At 42.0% G+C, this 15,988-nt stretch overlaps 1 protein-coding gene across 2 annotated transcripts in view; it reads right to left on the bottom strand.

Moving 5' to 3' along the window:
* EGFL6 (EGF like domain multiple 6) overlaps positions 1-15,264 on the bottom strand; it is a 33,183-nt gene extending 17,919 nt beyond the window's left edge. Inside the window, exons 1-7 of one of the 2 annotated variants that reach the window (XM_039550540.1) lie at positions 15,114-15,264; positions 11,058-11,167; positions 8,777-8,869; positions 5,879-5,998; positions 4,940-5,059; positions 4,117-4,251; positions 2,283-2,405 (exon numbers count right to left, since the gene is read on the bottom strand). In XM_039550540.1, the coding sequence (XP_039406474.1) occupies positions 2,283-2,405; positions 4,117-4,251; positions 4,940-5,059; positions 5,879-5,998; positions 8,777-8,869; positions 11,058-11,167; positions 15,114-15,181 (769 nt within the window). In that variant the 5' untranslated portion in view covers positions 15,182-15,264. The remainder of the gene's footprint in view (positions 1-2,282; positions 2,406-4,116; positions 4,252-4,939; positions 5,060-5,878; positions 5,999-8,776; positions 8,870-11,057; positions 11,168-15,113) is intronic. The other variant, XM_039550541.1, reaches the window with a different exon arrangement.
* Positions 15,265-15,988: the final 724 nt, after the last annotated feature.

Raw genomic sequence — 15,988 nt, 5'->3', positions numbered from 1 at the left:
ACTTATTTAAGAAGCTTTTTGTTCATCTGCAGCACAAGCCCAGGCCCATCAGTTGGGAGCTGGAATGGACCACAGGAACTGTAGCCATTGTCACCAAAAGAGGTGTGAAGCCACAGCCTTCAGCCCCTAAATTCCCAAGACGGTGTCCTCATCCCATTAAACCCAATAGCAAAATTTCTTTTGGCTGCAGGAAAAAGCCGAAGCTTTTCCACAACTGCCAAATGACATGGAGAACACTTAGTGTTTTCACTGTAGGCTGGTACATCCAATTGTTTGTGTCACTGTTTGAAAAAACATTTTCCCCCATAGCAAGACATGTCCTGCCCCCATCAGTTATGCTGGTCAGATGTTCTTGGGGATTGCAGTAAAAATCAACCATTGAAACATTCAGACCTAAAAGAGTCTCCTCCTTTTTCTTTTAAAAATAAGGTATACGTGTCGGAATTACCACCAGAGAAACCAGTCTCTATTTAGCACCACTGCATTTCAGGGTTCACCTACCACTGATTGTATTTTACTCTTCCTCTCTTGTTGTTTACATCTTTCTAGCTGGATCCTCAGCTTAGGTCACCATAGGCTGACCTCTGCCTATGGCTCTGACTGCTGTCATTACTGTGTGTTATTCCTCTATCCTCTCTTCTACTAAATCTCTTTTCCATTTAGTGTATTCTATTAAGTTTATGAATGGCATGGATCCTTCCTCTGGAAGGAGTTCAGTAACTGGAAATATGACATGAGGAAGTAGACAGAGGGCAAACTATGTAAGAGAAACACCAGTGAGAAGATAGGAATCATCTGACTTCAGAACCGATTTTTTTACAGGGCTAGACATCAAAAAATATCTCTCCACAAGTGAAAATATTTCTGTTATTCATCTTTAAGCAATCATTCTCGTTGAATTGTTTTTGCTTGACAAAGGAATATTTTATACATAGAGTTAGTCAACAAGAAAATTTCTCTGGAAATTTTTGCCTTCTCATTAAAAAGAAAAAGCCAAATAAATGAACAAAAAAACCCCAGACTATTTTGATCTGATGTATTTGTTTAACATTTCACCTGTGGTACATTTTGTTTTAACAAAACCATATCAACATATGTGACATATGTGTCATGTCAGTTTGCTTTGATATCCAGTCAAATGCATCCTTCCATTTCAGTGAACTACAGTGACGTATCACAAGGGATGTGGACTAGCAAGGAAACTGGCTCATAGGATTGAATTTGAGTGGAAGAATGTTCTAAACAGCTCTGCTGTGGTAATCTATGTCCATATCAAACTTTTCAGTATCAGTCAGATTTTTGTGTGTTTCTTTTTGCTTGTTAAAAGTCAACATTTTTTTACTGGAAGTTGAAACTTAAGAAAATGGTGCTCTCCTGTGCAGAGCCAAGAGTTGGACTAATGGGTCCCTTGCAACACAAAATATTCTGTGAAAATATTAATTTATCAATGTGTATTGTAATTTTCAATTACTATCATAATGGGAGTAGGAACATGAATAATAGAGGGACTCAGAGAACATCTGTGACATGAAGTATAATCATAATACATAGCTAATCAAGAATTACTTGAAAAGATTTATATATTATGTAGGCTTCATCTGCTGTAGACAAAAACTTTTAAAATGTTTGAGGAGGAGTCAAGTGTCCTCTTGAGGAAAACATCTTTAATGATGTTTCAGGAGAAACATCTGCCAGGTTTAATAAAGGTAGAAATTAAAAGGTTCATTTTAAATATACAAGAACAGCCTTTCTTTCTTTCTTCTTGGAGGATCATATGCAGTTAAAGTGGGAAATGACATCTTTATAGGAGGTCTTCCATATTCAATAGACAAACAAAGGCAAAATTTTAAGTGAAAACAGTTTAACACAGAAGTCACAGCTTTCCTCCCTTTTCTCATTTTTTGCTAAGTTAGCCTGAAACTCTTCTGGGAGGGACTGCACAACCCTCCAAGGGGCTAACTTGGGAATTCATGGAAAAATCACAGTAGATTTTTAAAACTATTTTCTCTGTTTTTTCAAGACAAATTCACTTCTCTGTTCTGCTTGCAATTCCTAGAGATATTATGAGACTTGGAGACTTACAGGCAAAATTAATTTGAACAAGTGATACTTGTATTAATTATATTATGAGTCATACAATTAATATATTATTTTGTGGAGAGGTCTTGCTTGGTTGGTATTGCAGCACTGTTCAGCATGACATTTCTGAGAACATGCCTTGTAATGATCAGTCACTGGAGAAAAACAATACAGTACCATTCCTGACATCCAGTGGTACTCACCAGCACAATCAACTCCACTTCCTCGGTAGCCCTGTTTACATTTGCAGTGGAAGGACCCTTCGGTGTTGAGGCACTCTGCGTGGAGGTTACACCTGTGTGTATTTGTCACGCATTCATTTACATCTGGAGAAAGATATAAATGCTTCAGTGAAAACTGTGTTGAGACCCAAGGTTCATGACAGCCTGCTTGTGCCACCCATCTGTTTCCAGGTACTGTAAGCACTAATGTTAGACCATGACAGTGCAGTGACCCTCAGAAGCAGAATTCACACTAGGAGAGAATGCTTGGTGTCTGCTCCAAATGAACCGATGCTGGAATATGCATCCATGGAAAATGTAGAGCATCCCAGTAAAGACAAAGTGAATGCAGTGATTTTCTGACTGAGAAGAGGATTCAAACTATAGGTTGTACACAGACGTCTATTAACACAATGCACAAGGCACCAAGAGAATGTGTGACATCAATCAAAAAACCGTTCACCAAGTCTCTCATTCATTCATTCACTGTAGAAAGAATGTAATAGAAAGTTACCCTGAGCATGCCAAGATGTCAAGATCTTTAATCTACCTCTAACACTCCAGAAAACATATGATGCTGCATGAAACAAGGTATAATCAGGAAAATTCAGTAGAAAATACTACATTCGACTCACAGAAAATTGTACAGGCACCAAGAGTATTTGATGTTTCTGATTTCTCCCACATGAAGGAGTCATGTTGGTGCACAAATGTTTGCACCACTTGCATTTTATCCAGAATGCATCATTTTTAGCAGCTGACAGGTCCTCTTGTATGTCAGCAAACAAACAAGTAGCAGGAAGACTGACTCAAAAGTCTGGTGTGTCTGAGAGTGAGATTTAGGTTTGCAAATAAAATCCTGACTGCTGAGGCCTTTCCAGTTTTTGCCCCATGCACACATATTGTATGAGAAAAGTAAATATTTTTTCCACTTTAAATCTCACAGGATTTGCAGACAACATGAAATGCAAACTTAAGTCTCCAAACCTGCCTTATGATCTCCCTCCCACCCCTCACTTCTAATATTCATTAAATATAAACAAATCACATTAATTGTCTTTTTTAATGCACTTATAGTAGTTCTAACCCTTCCAGGCCCTTGTGTAGTCAACAGCTTGAACAATACTCCCACAGCACCTGCTGCAGTAACTTATACTTGGCTGTCGTTCCAGCATTCAACTAATGGATTGAAACATGAGTAAGGGTGTTTTGACATTTGTTTTAACACCTGAGCATGTCAAGATAACTTTCTGCCTGTATTTATTTTTGTTAGGGAGAAATTTTGCCATGCAACAGAAATCCGAAAAGTAATTGAAACCTACTATTTTCATACTTTTTTACCCCCCAAGTTCTGTACTATCCATCCAAATAACTGTTTTTACTGAAGGCACTTAATTCACATTCCTCAATAATGACATGAAAAGAAGAAAAAAAAAATATTGTGGGACTGCTTATTCATCCCAGTTTGAAAGCCAAGACAACAAAAAATGGTTCCTTAACTAAATCTTTACCAGGAATAGCTTTTTTTTTTTAGTCAGCAGTTGCCAACTGGCAACAAACTCTTGCCCAACTTGACTTGGTACAATGAGGCAATTTAAATTGTAAGTGCCAGTGATTCAGATTTTCATAAGACTACAGAAGAAAAAACAGAGAAAAATTCAAAGTACCATCAAGAATATTCTTTGTGTGACATCTTTTACCCATTTCTGAGGCAGCATCCCCAGGACAAGCCAACATGCTTGAGGCAACAACAGGGAAGATGCACACTGTGGGAATAAAAAGAAGGAAGAGGGAGCATCCATGGGCTAACTCTTACCTACACAGCTGTAGCGGCCACTGGTGTATTTCAGTTCATAACCAAGCTGGCACTTGCAGTAGAAGCTTCCAAATGTGTTGACGCATCTGCGGTTGTAAGAGCAGACAGCTTTGCCAGTGGAGCATTCATCAATGTCTGCAGCAGGAAAAGGGATGCTGGTCAGATCCACAAGAAGGTAAAATGGGAAAGAAAGAACTTGCTGGGATTTGCATGGGAGTGGTTTGGTTTTTATCACAAATAAGCTTAATAAGTAAGTCCTATAATTTCACACTTGGTGGTGGCTTTCGCACGTGTTCTTATAAGTGAAGCAGTAAAATGTGAACTAACTTTGTGGAAGAACACAGTACCAAGTATTATAAGCAATGCTTTCTTCATCACAAGAAACTCACAGGTAATGTTAAGGCTTCTAGAGAAAGATCGAGAAGTTTGTATTGTGGGTCATCACAATAAAAGAAAGCCCCATCCAAACAAAATGCCCAAATCCTATAACACATTATGCCAGCAGGACAGCTTCCTGCAGGCAAAGCACTGTATTTAATGGCCTCATAGCAATAGGCAGAAACTGAATCTGCTGATGACTCTAAATCATGTCAAAATTTTGAATTATGTACTGGGGATGAGACTTATCTGAAGAATTACATGGCCAATATTACAAGAAAAATTATTTTTAAAAAAGCATGAAAACTTTACATCACACTGAGAATAACATGAAGCACTATTTAAGCCAGCAAGGAGGGTTAAGTACTTCCTAACCTTTCCCCAGAATCTTATGGCTTCGGGGATCCTGCACAAAAGAAGCTGAGAGTGAGCTCTCTAACCATACCAATGCATGTCCTTCCATTTGGTCCCAGCTGAAGGCCACCTGATGGACAGAGACACTGCACCTGCCCTTTGACTTCTTCACATCCATATTGGCAATTCACCATGGCACATGTCCTAGAACCTAAAAACAGGATTTAAAATAACAAGAGAGCAAAATTCTAGGCTGGAATCACACACTAATTTTAAGTTAGATATGGATGAACACAGAAATTAATTAGAACAACAAAATTTAATTCATTATAAATAAAGCTATTCATACATTAATGTATTAAAAATTCAGGAAACTATGAGATATTTTCTACAAACAAAACTCTGTCACTGAAAAACTAGAAGCTTCCTCAGGTCTGAAAAATCAGGTTGGCTTAAAAAGCAGAATGCTTTCCATTTCATGCTGGCTTAAAACACAGAAGATAGGTAGAAATACCTATTTTTACAACAAGTTTAGATAAGCCTTAGATCACACAAGAAATGTTTGCAAGAACAGTTTTCATCAACTGTGGAAAGCATATCAACACAGATAAAATAAATCAATTGTGGAGCACAGAAAGGTAAAGCAAGGAATAATGGCATGAAATTCAGCGCAGTAAAAAGTAATCTGTATTGGTGCTTTGCTTGAATACATTCAGTCATCCTTATTCAACAGATGAACTGGCAGGACTACACACTGAGATCGTACTAGCTGTTCCTCATCTGAATAAACACTATCAAAGACTTATCAGGACAAAAACACCTCTGAACACCAAAATATAAGTATGACCTGTTTACTCTACCCAGGAACTACCAAATAGGAAGTCTCTTTCAGCTGTGACAGTACCAGAGAACTGGGGCAAAGACCCTATCCCGAATAAACTAAATCTGTTCAGCACAAGAAGAAAATCTGCTGGGATTAAATGTGATTAGATTATTTGGGTGTGCCTGTTCCATCAGCTCTGTTACTTACTTGCACATGTGCCATCTGGCATGAGCATGTACCCGTTGAGACAATAGCACTTGTAGCTGCCGTGTGTGTTCATACATCTGTGCTCACAGGGACGTGGCTTCAGTCCACATTCGTTCAGATCTGCAGAAGTCATTGGAACTGACTGAGTGCTGGGCTTTTATACATATATTCATGCATATAGGTGGATAATGGTGCCTAATGTGTTGAGTTCCCCAGAGTAAAATCGTCTGGATGGAAAATGAGCCAGCCCCTTGCAAGATGAGAGTTTAGCAGACCATCTGGCTGAAAGACTGCTAGTAAAACCAACATACACAGACTTCTACACTTGAAAAATTAATGTAAACTCTGGCCACATCTGGCCGCTTGTTAGGACGAAGTGGAGGGGTGGAGAGAATTGTAGCTAATCTCTTTTTGGGAGTTATTTTTCTGGGTTTCTCTGATTATAGTCCTCCAGTTGACCTCTGTACTAGAAAGGCAAAAACATGAGACTGAGAATAGCAAAACAGTTTGAGATAAAGTGAAACAAAGATTTTTACTTTAATTTTTCTGAGCTACACACTGGCACCAAGGTTATCAATAGCAGAAATGAAATACAGTATATGATAATAATTACGTGACTTTAAAAGGATCAATCTCAAAAATCTCAAAATCCTGAGAATAAAACATCCTAAATCCTTCTCAAAATCCAAGATTTAAAGACTTTTCAGAAACTAAATCAATTTCAAATTCCCAACATCTATCCTTCGCAGGGAGAAAAAGAATTCTAAACCGTTTAATTTGTGAGGTATAGGGTGAGCAGTGCTGACCATGATATTTGGCCTATGACAAGGGGACAACAGCTGTGTTTTTGGCTTCCATGAACTGACATCTCTACTTCTTGTTGTGATTTGTAAGCAGACAGAACTCATTTACAGAATGCACCAGCACATGCAGCCTATTCAATATGTGTTTAACAGCACATATGACCGATAACATAATTTCAGTAAAGATGCAGCTCTCCAGGCAAGCACTGAGCAGCTCCACTTCTAACGGGAAAAGCATCTGGTCTTGTGTCACACCCTGCAGACCACAGGAAAAAAACCTCCAGGCCATTCAAAGCATAAACTTTGTGGAGGTGCACAAGTGTTTGTTACAGCTCAGTCCAGGGAAGAGAGAGGGCTGCATTCTATTATTTAAACATAGGGTATGTTTGAAAAAGGACAACCTATCTGCTTGCAAATCACACTGGATTTTTGTGCTAGTGTGACTCCATTAAATAACTAAGACTCTCTTAACAAAAAAACTAGAGAGCAAACTGGAGAACAAAAGTTATTCCACTTAGACAATACATTTTCAAAAGTGCTTATCTGCACCTATCTCTCACAATGCACAGATAGCATACACAGCTCCAAAAAAGAACCTATGGAGATAAGACTAATTTAGCTCAGACTTGGTGGCAGACTAATACAGTCCCCTTATCTCTGTTATTTTAGTTAGCTCGTGTTGAGCTTGCTCAGCGGGACATTCTGCTGTAAGGACAGACCAAGGCTACATCTGCCAGTAAATTAAAAGTGGTTATTAGCACTCCTGGCTGATGGAACAAACAGCTCTTGGACACTTCTGGCCTGTGCCAGCCACCACTTCACTGAAAAAATCCTGGCCATGCTTCAGAAGAAAAGCCCAGGAGATAATAGGGAATTTGCATGTGTAGGTTTGTGCAGTGCTTCCTCCAAGCCTCCGTCTCTGAACCTACTGAAGTGCACAGAACTGATGTGACTGCCTATGGAGAGCATGTCAAATGCATGTGGAGTTACTGCACAGAAAACACCTAAAAGCTGGGGGCTTCTTTGTTGCGTTTTAGTAACATTTAGGCTGCCAAATAATTTTTGAGGTTAAACTTCTGGGTTTAGGGGCTGAAGTTGTAAGTGGTATCTACGTATCTGTTATATTTAAACACAGCTGCTGTTTCCCTTTCCTCTCTAGTGGTTCTGAGGAATAAACTTCTTTCCCTGTGAGAAACATCAAAAGTGCAAAAGATGGATTTTTCCAAAATACTTAATAGTACATCTTTAGGGTATATTGTTTGAAGGATACTGTGTAATAGATGGGCTGTTTTGACTATAAAAAAATGTGTTTAGCATGTCAATGCAATAGTTTCAAGCAAAGTCTGCAGGATCTTAGGAAGCTAGCAAGGACAGACCTAGTCATTTGTGTGGCCTTTATGTCATGCTTCCATCATAGCACCTACAGTTCACTCATCTGCACTGCAGTAGGATAGCCTCTCCATGCAGTGACCTCCTCCCTTCATCTGATCCAAAACAGGGGTCTCATATTTTGGAACAGGAGAAAAAAAGCCGAGTTCTTACCAATGTATTAACTGAAATATTTCCATGTTGAATTCCAAGTTTATGGAGGGAAAATGGTGCATTTAAAGTTTCTTAAAATGCAATTTTAAGGACTACCAATGGTGGTTCTCAGAAATACCATCAGCATAGACAAACCACCCGGGCAGCTTGATAAACTACATGTCTAGCATACAACTGCATGTTTTTCTGATTAGAAGATTAGTTTAAAAATAAACATGGGTTGCTAGTTAAGAAAATAACATGAGTTGTGGAACTGACTCCCATCTCTTCTGGTACTTTCCTATATAGTTTTTCTGTGTCTGACTATAAACATGCCAGTTTGCACTTGTCATCAGCCCATAAGAGATACACAATATAGGTTCAAACTTTTGTTTGCTGAAGGAGGCTTAGTGCTTGCCTGGGATGCCTGAGATGCAAAAGCCTAAAATTCTTAAGTTCTTCTAGGTAAACAAGAAAATATCCTGGTTTACTATTTTGGAAGATGACACAATCCATAGTACAAGATAAGGAAATGGAAAACCAGCAGTCTCCTTTCTGAAGCATATGCACAAACCTTGATTACAGGTTTTCCCTGTGAACCCAGGGAAACATTTGCATTTGTTTGGTCCCATGCACTCGCCATACTTGCAGCCATGTCCACAGGTAGCTGGTGGAGTCAGGCAGAGAAAGAAGAGAGAAAAATAAGAAGTTAAAAATATTCTATTGGAGAACTTTTGCCCTGCTTAGTTGCCTAAAAACTTTTGAACACGTTCAGCATCCTCCATACCTCTCCCTCTGGTCTGAGCATGGTAACTACTGATTAGCACTTTATTCGGGCTTAAGAATAGTGGCGCTAACAAAAATTACAAGAACTTGGTTTTTTCCAGGTTTATAAAGACAAAAGGTCTCTCCCTCATATTTTTTTTTTCTGCAATGCTTACAACTCACATTTAGTTTCATACTCTTGCCTTTTTCCTTTTTTTAAGAAGCCTATGTGGGAAGCAGCTGGCCAACAGCTTGAATTGCTATGCTTGGCATCTGGAGCAGAAAAGAGGTAACAGCACTCTCCTAGAGCCAAAGGAGACACATAATCCTACAGCAGTTTTACGGTCTTGGATCTCCCCAGTTACAGCTGAGGAACGTGTCTATCCCATGGTGGAATATCCAGAGCACATCTGTCATCAGACAACTGTCCTTACCACACATCCCAGTAAGTATAATTGCATCAGGTTTACAATAATTTGAGAGGGCTACATTTAACCTGGATGCATTAAAAAGCAACTCTAAACCCTCTGGATCATCAATCAGAAATTAAATGCTGAGTTCTATAAGCCTCAAGGCTCCTGAAATCATTATGATTTTCAGCATGGTGGTTATTCTGGAAGAGCAAACCAAACATGCATTTAAACCAGGACTAGCTCTGGAGAAACAGTGAAAGAGTGTGCACCAGGATGTGAATCTCAATTCCTTATTAGTTAAGCTGATCTGCAAACTATAGGAAAATTTAGTTAGCATATAGTAAAATTAATGTTAACATTCATTTTTCTGACTTCAAGTATCTTCCCTCTATTAACAGATGCATTCAGATGTACCAAAGGTGCTAACTCTGTAGATTGAGGCATTTTTCAACACTTCTTCCATCCCTGAATACAGCATGGCACACTGCAAGACCAGCTTGTTCCCCTGCGATCCCAAGGATTCCTGCTTGGGATGTTCTCCCATAGGATGGACACATTCCTCTGCTATAACTGAGGAGGTGCAAGACAGCCAAAGACCAGCTTGCAGTGTTATAGCACTGAAGCAGAGAAAAACACCACATCTGGATTTACAATGCAGAATTACATTATAGGTGGTTTAAAGTGATTTTCCAAAGAAGAGTCTTCAAATTTTATGAAAACCTATCGCTTTAAAAAAAGACAACCTACTTCACTGGCTGATCAAAGTTACATTTGCCAGTTGTCCCTCCAGGTATTAATTTGCATCAAAACTAAAGTGTGATTAAGCAATGCAAGAAATACTACAATAAACCCTTCTTCCTTTTCTAAAATGGCATATAATGTATACAGAGCAGAGACATTTTAGCATCTTTCCCTTTTAGTATACGGGTATTCAGCAATTAATAATCTTAAGCCTCTAGACAAATTCACTAGATATAAAAGGCCAAACTCTCTGGGACAACAGGTGCAACATCTGAAAAAGATTTCTAAAACATGTATTTTATGATTTTATTGTGTTTTGCCCAAGTAAAATTGGACAGAGAGATTCCACACTGCATTCTCCTTGGGATATGTAGACCTTTTACAAATTAGAAGTGTCTTAAGAGTCATTGTCTCTTCATTAAGCAAACGATCCACAGACCAGAACTCTAGCTGGCTACTCAAGCTCAAGTCAGGGGCACTTATTGCTTGAGTTTTATTTATATTTTTAGAAAGTTAAAACCTTCTGGTTCTCAGAGGCTGCATACTCTGAAGATAAAGGATACCAACTGATATGAAATCATTTTAGGGGTCCTTATATGGCATCAGAAAACACTGCATTTGTGGTATGTACTCAACAGCTGTAACAGTATAACCCCTGACCAGGGCTGTGCAGGAGGTTAGAACAGATGGTGCCTTCTGGATCTAAGAATTTCTGAACATGCAAGTTATGGATTGGTGTTATTTACCCAAAGATCTGCTCTTTTTTTAGAGGAGATGGTCTCTCAAGCATGTTTTATTCACTCTCTCATAGAGTTAGAAGATTTCACTCCTCAGAAGTTTTCTTTCTGTACCTTCTGGCAGACATGTAAGAAACCTTCCTTTATTAGTACCAGGTATGCAGCCACAGAGAGGAAACAAGCAGAAAGTTAATGTTACCTTCACAGTGGCCCTTGTTCTTTCTCCAGCCAGGACAGCAGTCCAACCTGGAACCGTAGCGACACACCCCAGGCTGGCTTACAGCCCCCAGCTGCCCATGAGCTCTTGAGCTGCGTAAGGAAGGAAAAACACTAGCTCCCTCAGGAAAACGCACTAGTCCATTCCTCTGTACACCCTGTTGTACGTTTCCCTTATGTTTTATCCACTGTCAGGCATTCTCATTTCACCAAACCTAGGGCAGTGCTCCTAGACAGGAATGCAAACTTGCATTTGATCAGAGAAACAGGGATGATGGAAATGTTTCACCTGCAATAAATTAACTATGCAAGGTAAACCATTTCTAATGAGAAACATGGCACAGGCAAAAAATACAGCCAGCTCACTTGCTAGAATGAGTCATTTTAATATCAGTGAAGTCAATGGGGCTGCCTCAGTTTGTGTCACATGAACAATTGGATGGAATATATGATGCCATAACTGACAGCACTATTGCCTCAGATGATGAAAGACTGATTCTACAGAAAACCATGTTGTGAACATCAGTCATCCCCATAAAAGCTAGTGACTTGCAGGCTCATAGCATGCTCATACATGCAAAGTGATTGCATAAGTTCACATAGTCCCAAGCATGCCTGAGACTCCCTGACCATACAAATTAATGTCCATTTCACCTGCCAATAAGTCCAGGGAGTTCAAAGTCATTGTGCAGATCAACAGCTACAAGAGCTGGAAAACCTGCTATGTTAATTGCCAAAATTATAAATCAGATGGAAATCCACCACTGTGTAAATCTTCTAGATCTCCTCTGTGCTTCTGTGAGTGCTGTGGCTTTAGTTTTATTCTGCCTCTGCTTGCTGTTACTTAAGTTGTCCATTACCACAGCCTGTCCCCTTTATGAAATTCTTTCCTTTATCCAAAATCCTCTGTCCCCATTGCTTTATCCAAGCCATAATTTAAAATGCATTTTCTTCAAAGAGTCCAAAGTGTTGTTTTTGACCCTGAAAATACCTTTTTGGTGAGAGCTTTATAGTAAGTGATTTGGGGTACTGAAGGGGGCAACACACTGCAACAAAAATCTCATGATGGAAAAAAATGGGGGAAAAAAGTAATCTGGCATGAACTTTTGCATTTTTTAGTCTGAGGCACAAAAAAGGTATTACTTTATCACATTACAGAAGTGCTTTGCATGTATCCTCCTGTGCTTATCTGTAACAGTTGCACTCACATCAAAACAGTTCCTTCAAACATCACTGAGGCAAACTAGTAGAACACATATACGTTTACACTTCAAAGATACAAGATGTTACTCCGTTGTATCATCGGAAAGAGAAGGGAGTTCAGACGAAATGCATAAGCTTATGTATCTGAGATGCTCTAAACAAAGAGATGGTCTTCATGTCACCTGGCAAGTGAAAAATCTTCACTGTTGGAATAAATTGTTCTGAAGCCACCCAACCTTTGCCATCAACCCAGTGATGCAGTTTACAGCAGTACATGTACTCGTACATGTACATCTTCAGACAGGTGAAAAAGTGTACTGAACAGCTATAACTCCTCTGTGCATGTCTGTGACAAATCAGCATCCTACCTCTGCATCTACAGACAATAAAAGAACCTTTTTCCATTTTGTTATCCAAATGCCACTGGCTTGCATCACTGCCAAGTATACAAGTTAAAGAACATATGTTCTGCTTGCGGATGAGAAAGTGGCCTTGAATTCACCTGGGTAGTAAATGTACATTCTGCTTACATCCCAGAAAATCCCCTTGGATGCATCTGGATAGTGCCATGACTCCCCTGGAAGGTTAAAATGCCTAAAGCCTGGAGAAAAAAAGATCTCATTCCTTTCCAAAAGGTGCTCATTTTCACAGGAAAAACTTACTCAGTTATATTTTATTTAATAATTCACCTTAAAATCAAGAAAACAATGTCTTTATAAAGTATACAATATCTCTCAAGATTTCAGTATAAACTTTCCTTAAAACTGGGAAATGTTCCATAAAGCTGCAAATTAAATTAACATAACTGAACTCTATAGATATTGCCCTAGACATGGTCTTTCACTTGTTCTGACTTCCACAGCAAGCATCAAGATAAAACTTACCTTTGGCAGAGGGAAAGATCAACTAGATTCCAAAATCTGGGAGGAAAACCAGTTTTGCCAGGTTAGTCCCTCTCACACATGAAGAAACAACACCCATCAGCTTAGCTATTTCTATCAGGAGTTCAGCATTTTTTGAAGAAGAAAGAAATTTAGAAAGAGGAGATTCTTTCAGGCAGGGAGACCCTTTCTGGGAGAATGTCACATGAACCCTCCTGGATATTGGGGAAGAACTAATGTAGACTGGAGGCACAGGGCACTTCTGATGCCTCCTTGTCTTATATTCCTGTAGGATTTCAGAGGGACTACCTAAAGTACCTGAGTGAGATGGCTGGATTTGTCACTGTCTGCTCAGTGTACAAAAAATTCCTGGCCTTGAAGAACCTGCAGCCAAAATATGTGACCGAAGAAGAAAGGCAAGAGAAGGCACACACTGCAGGTCGGATCACAGCGCAGGTCAGTGGAAGAGTGGTGACTGAAGAACTCTGTCCTTTGAGAGGCAGCACCAAGTGGCTACTTAGCAGTCCAGGGTGCCCAGGTGGGAGGGAAGTAATTGGTTTTATGTGGCTGTGGTATTGCTGACAGCACTATGTGACATCTAGCAAAACACAGTGAAGATGAATAGTAACCACAACAACCCAGGGCTGCCTGAGTTTGAGGTGTCTGAAAGAAAGAGCTGGCTGCATTAGCTATCACAGGATTGCTGTGAGCCATTAGCACCATTTTAAACTAAGTGGGACTAAGTTTCACTGCTGCTGTAACATGTATTGCTGTTGTGGTTTAGGAATGGTATTCCTCAGTTTAGTCCCCCCACCAAGACTCTCCACCAACCACTTGCCACCCTCTCTTGCTCCCCCAATTTCCCCTCACCCTTCCCCTTGCAGCAGGATGGAGTTGAGAACTGGGGGCACAATAGGCAAAGATTGCAGATTGAGGTAAGAACAATTTACTGAAAACAGCAAAGAGATAAGGAAATGAACAGTAACAGCAACAATGCTGACAGAAGGTAGAAGAAAAGAAACATTTCATATGAAAATACCCCAGTGATAGACCGGACAGGCTCCCTCCACCACGTTTTGTTGACTGGAAGGAACCCCTTCTTCCCAGAAAAGAGTTCTTTTTCCCCACCCCCAACAATGGTGTGAGATGGTATAGACATAACAAATGTGTTTTCTCTAAGATATAAGAGCAGGTCTGGAGTTCATGAACTTCCAGTTCCTGAGGAGCTGACCACTCAAATAGCCTCACACGTGCTGGAACAGCACACTGCAACTTGTTGATGACAAAAGTTTCCATTCACAAATCTGATACTAAAGAAATAAACCACACAACATCTTGAAGGCTTCATATGCAGTTGCTGCGAATTCTCCTTTTATGAGCCATTTCCTTGCCGCAGCACTTCTGCTTCTGGAGAACTGGGAGAGGGAACACTGGAATGCCTTGGTCTGGAGTAAGTGGTTTTACTGATCCTCTCAAAATCTCATTCTGTTTCCAGAGTATACCTGTCTCCCTAGAACCCAACACCTGTGATGACCGGCTGCTTGTGAAGGGCCCGTTTGTGCTGGCAGACCAAGAACTGGAGGCGCCCACACCTTTCCACAGATGGTGCAGCTGTTCCCCCAGTTTGGACCGTCACTGAAGCTGCCGCCTTTCCCAGAGCACGAGTCCCCAGCTCTGGTGCGAGTACCTCGGGGAAGCGGCTCACGCCCGCTGGAGCCCCCGAACCGGGCGGGCGCCGTTCAGCACCACGGCCCGGGGGACCGGCCCCCGGCGGGGCGAGCCCCGCGGACCCGGGCGCGGGAGGGACCGCGGGCACCCCGCGCACGGCGGGGAGCGCCCGACACCCGCGGGGCCGCCGGACGGACAGCGGCCCCCAGCCCCGGGAGGCCGGAGCCGCCGGGAGCGGGGCGGCGGTGCCGGGTCCTTCCCGCCCCCCCGCCCGCGTCCCCGCTCACCTGCCCGCGGCGGCCAGCCCGGCGGCGAGCAGCGCGGCGAGCAGGGTGCTCCCGGGCGCCGGCACCATCGCCCGGCCGCGGGCGGGCAGGCGGCCCCGGCGCTGTCTGGCTGTCCCTCGGGCCGTCCCTCGGGCTGTCCCTCGGGCTGTCCCTCGGCGGGGCGGCCGCAGCGCCGGAGCGCGGGCGGGCGGCGGGACGGGGCCGTATAACCGGGCGGGGCGGGGCGGACCCGCCTCCGGCAGCGCTCCCCCGCGCCTTGAGCCGGGGCGGAGAGGGGCGGGTGGTCCCGGGCGGAGCAGGGCGGGCTGCCCCGGAGCCGGGCATGGAGCCACGGTGATGCTCCCCCGGGGAAAGCCGTGTCACTCCGGCGGGCGGTACGAAGCCCGGCCCCGAGCCGAGACCGGCCGCTGGTGGAGGTGTACCCCCTGCCGCAGCCGCGGGCTCTGCCTCCGGAGGCACCCGCCGTCCCCCGGGGCAGCGCGGCGATGGGTTTCCATCACCGGGAAGCAGCATTTGCGCCGAATGCTTTCGAGACTTTGCCTTGCAGGACCATCCCTGAACAAACTTTTTCCAAGCTGCTAAGGCAAATACTTGGTAGGAAAAACCTTCTTTACCCTGTGCCAGGTTGTTGTCATCTACTGCTGATTTCTTCAGACTTCTGAAAGTACAGATGTTCCTCCAAAGTACGTTTAAGTCACCTTGTAGAGAGGAGCAGTGCAAAGTAACAAGTACCAAAAGATGGCAAATTTAGCCCCAGGATTCAAATTACATTTGATTAAAATTCAATCTATTTAAAAGAAACAAACTTGTGCAAACTTGTACTGATTATGTGTTGCACAGGATGGTAAAGACTTTTTTTCTTCTGGATGCTGGAC

This window comes from Corvus cornix, chromosome 1, assembly GCF_000738735.6.
Source record: "Corvus cornix cornix isolate S_Up_H32 chromosome 1, ASM73873v5, whole genome shotgun sequence".
Classification (NCBI taxonomy): domain Eukaryota; kingdom Metazoa; phylum Chordata; class Aves; order Passeriformes; family Corvidae; genus Corvus; species Corvus cornix.
The sequence above is the reverse complement of the archived record's forward strand: the minus strand, read 5'-3'. Positions and strand labels throughout refer to the sequence as shown.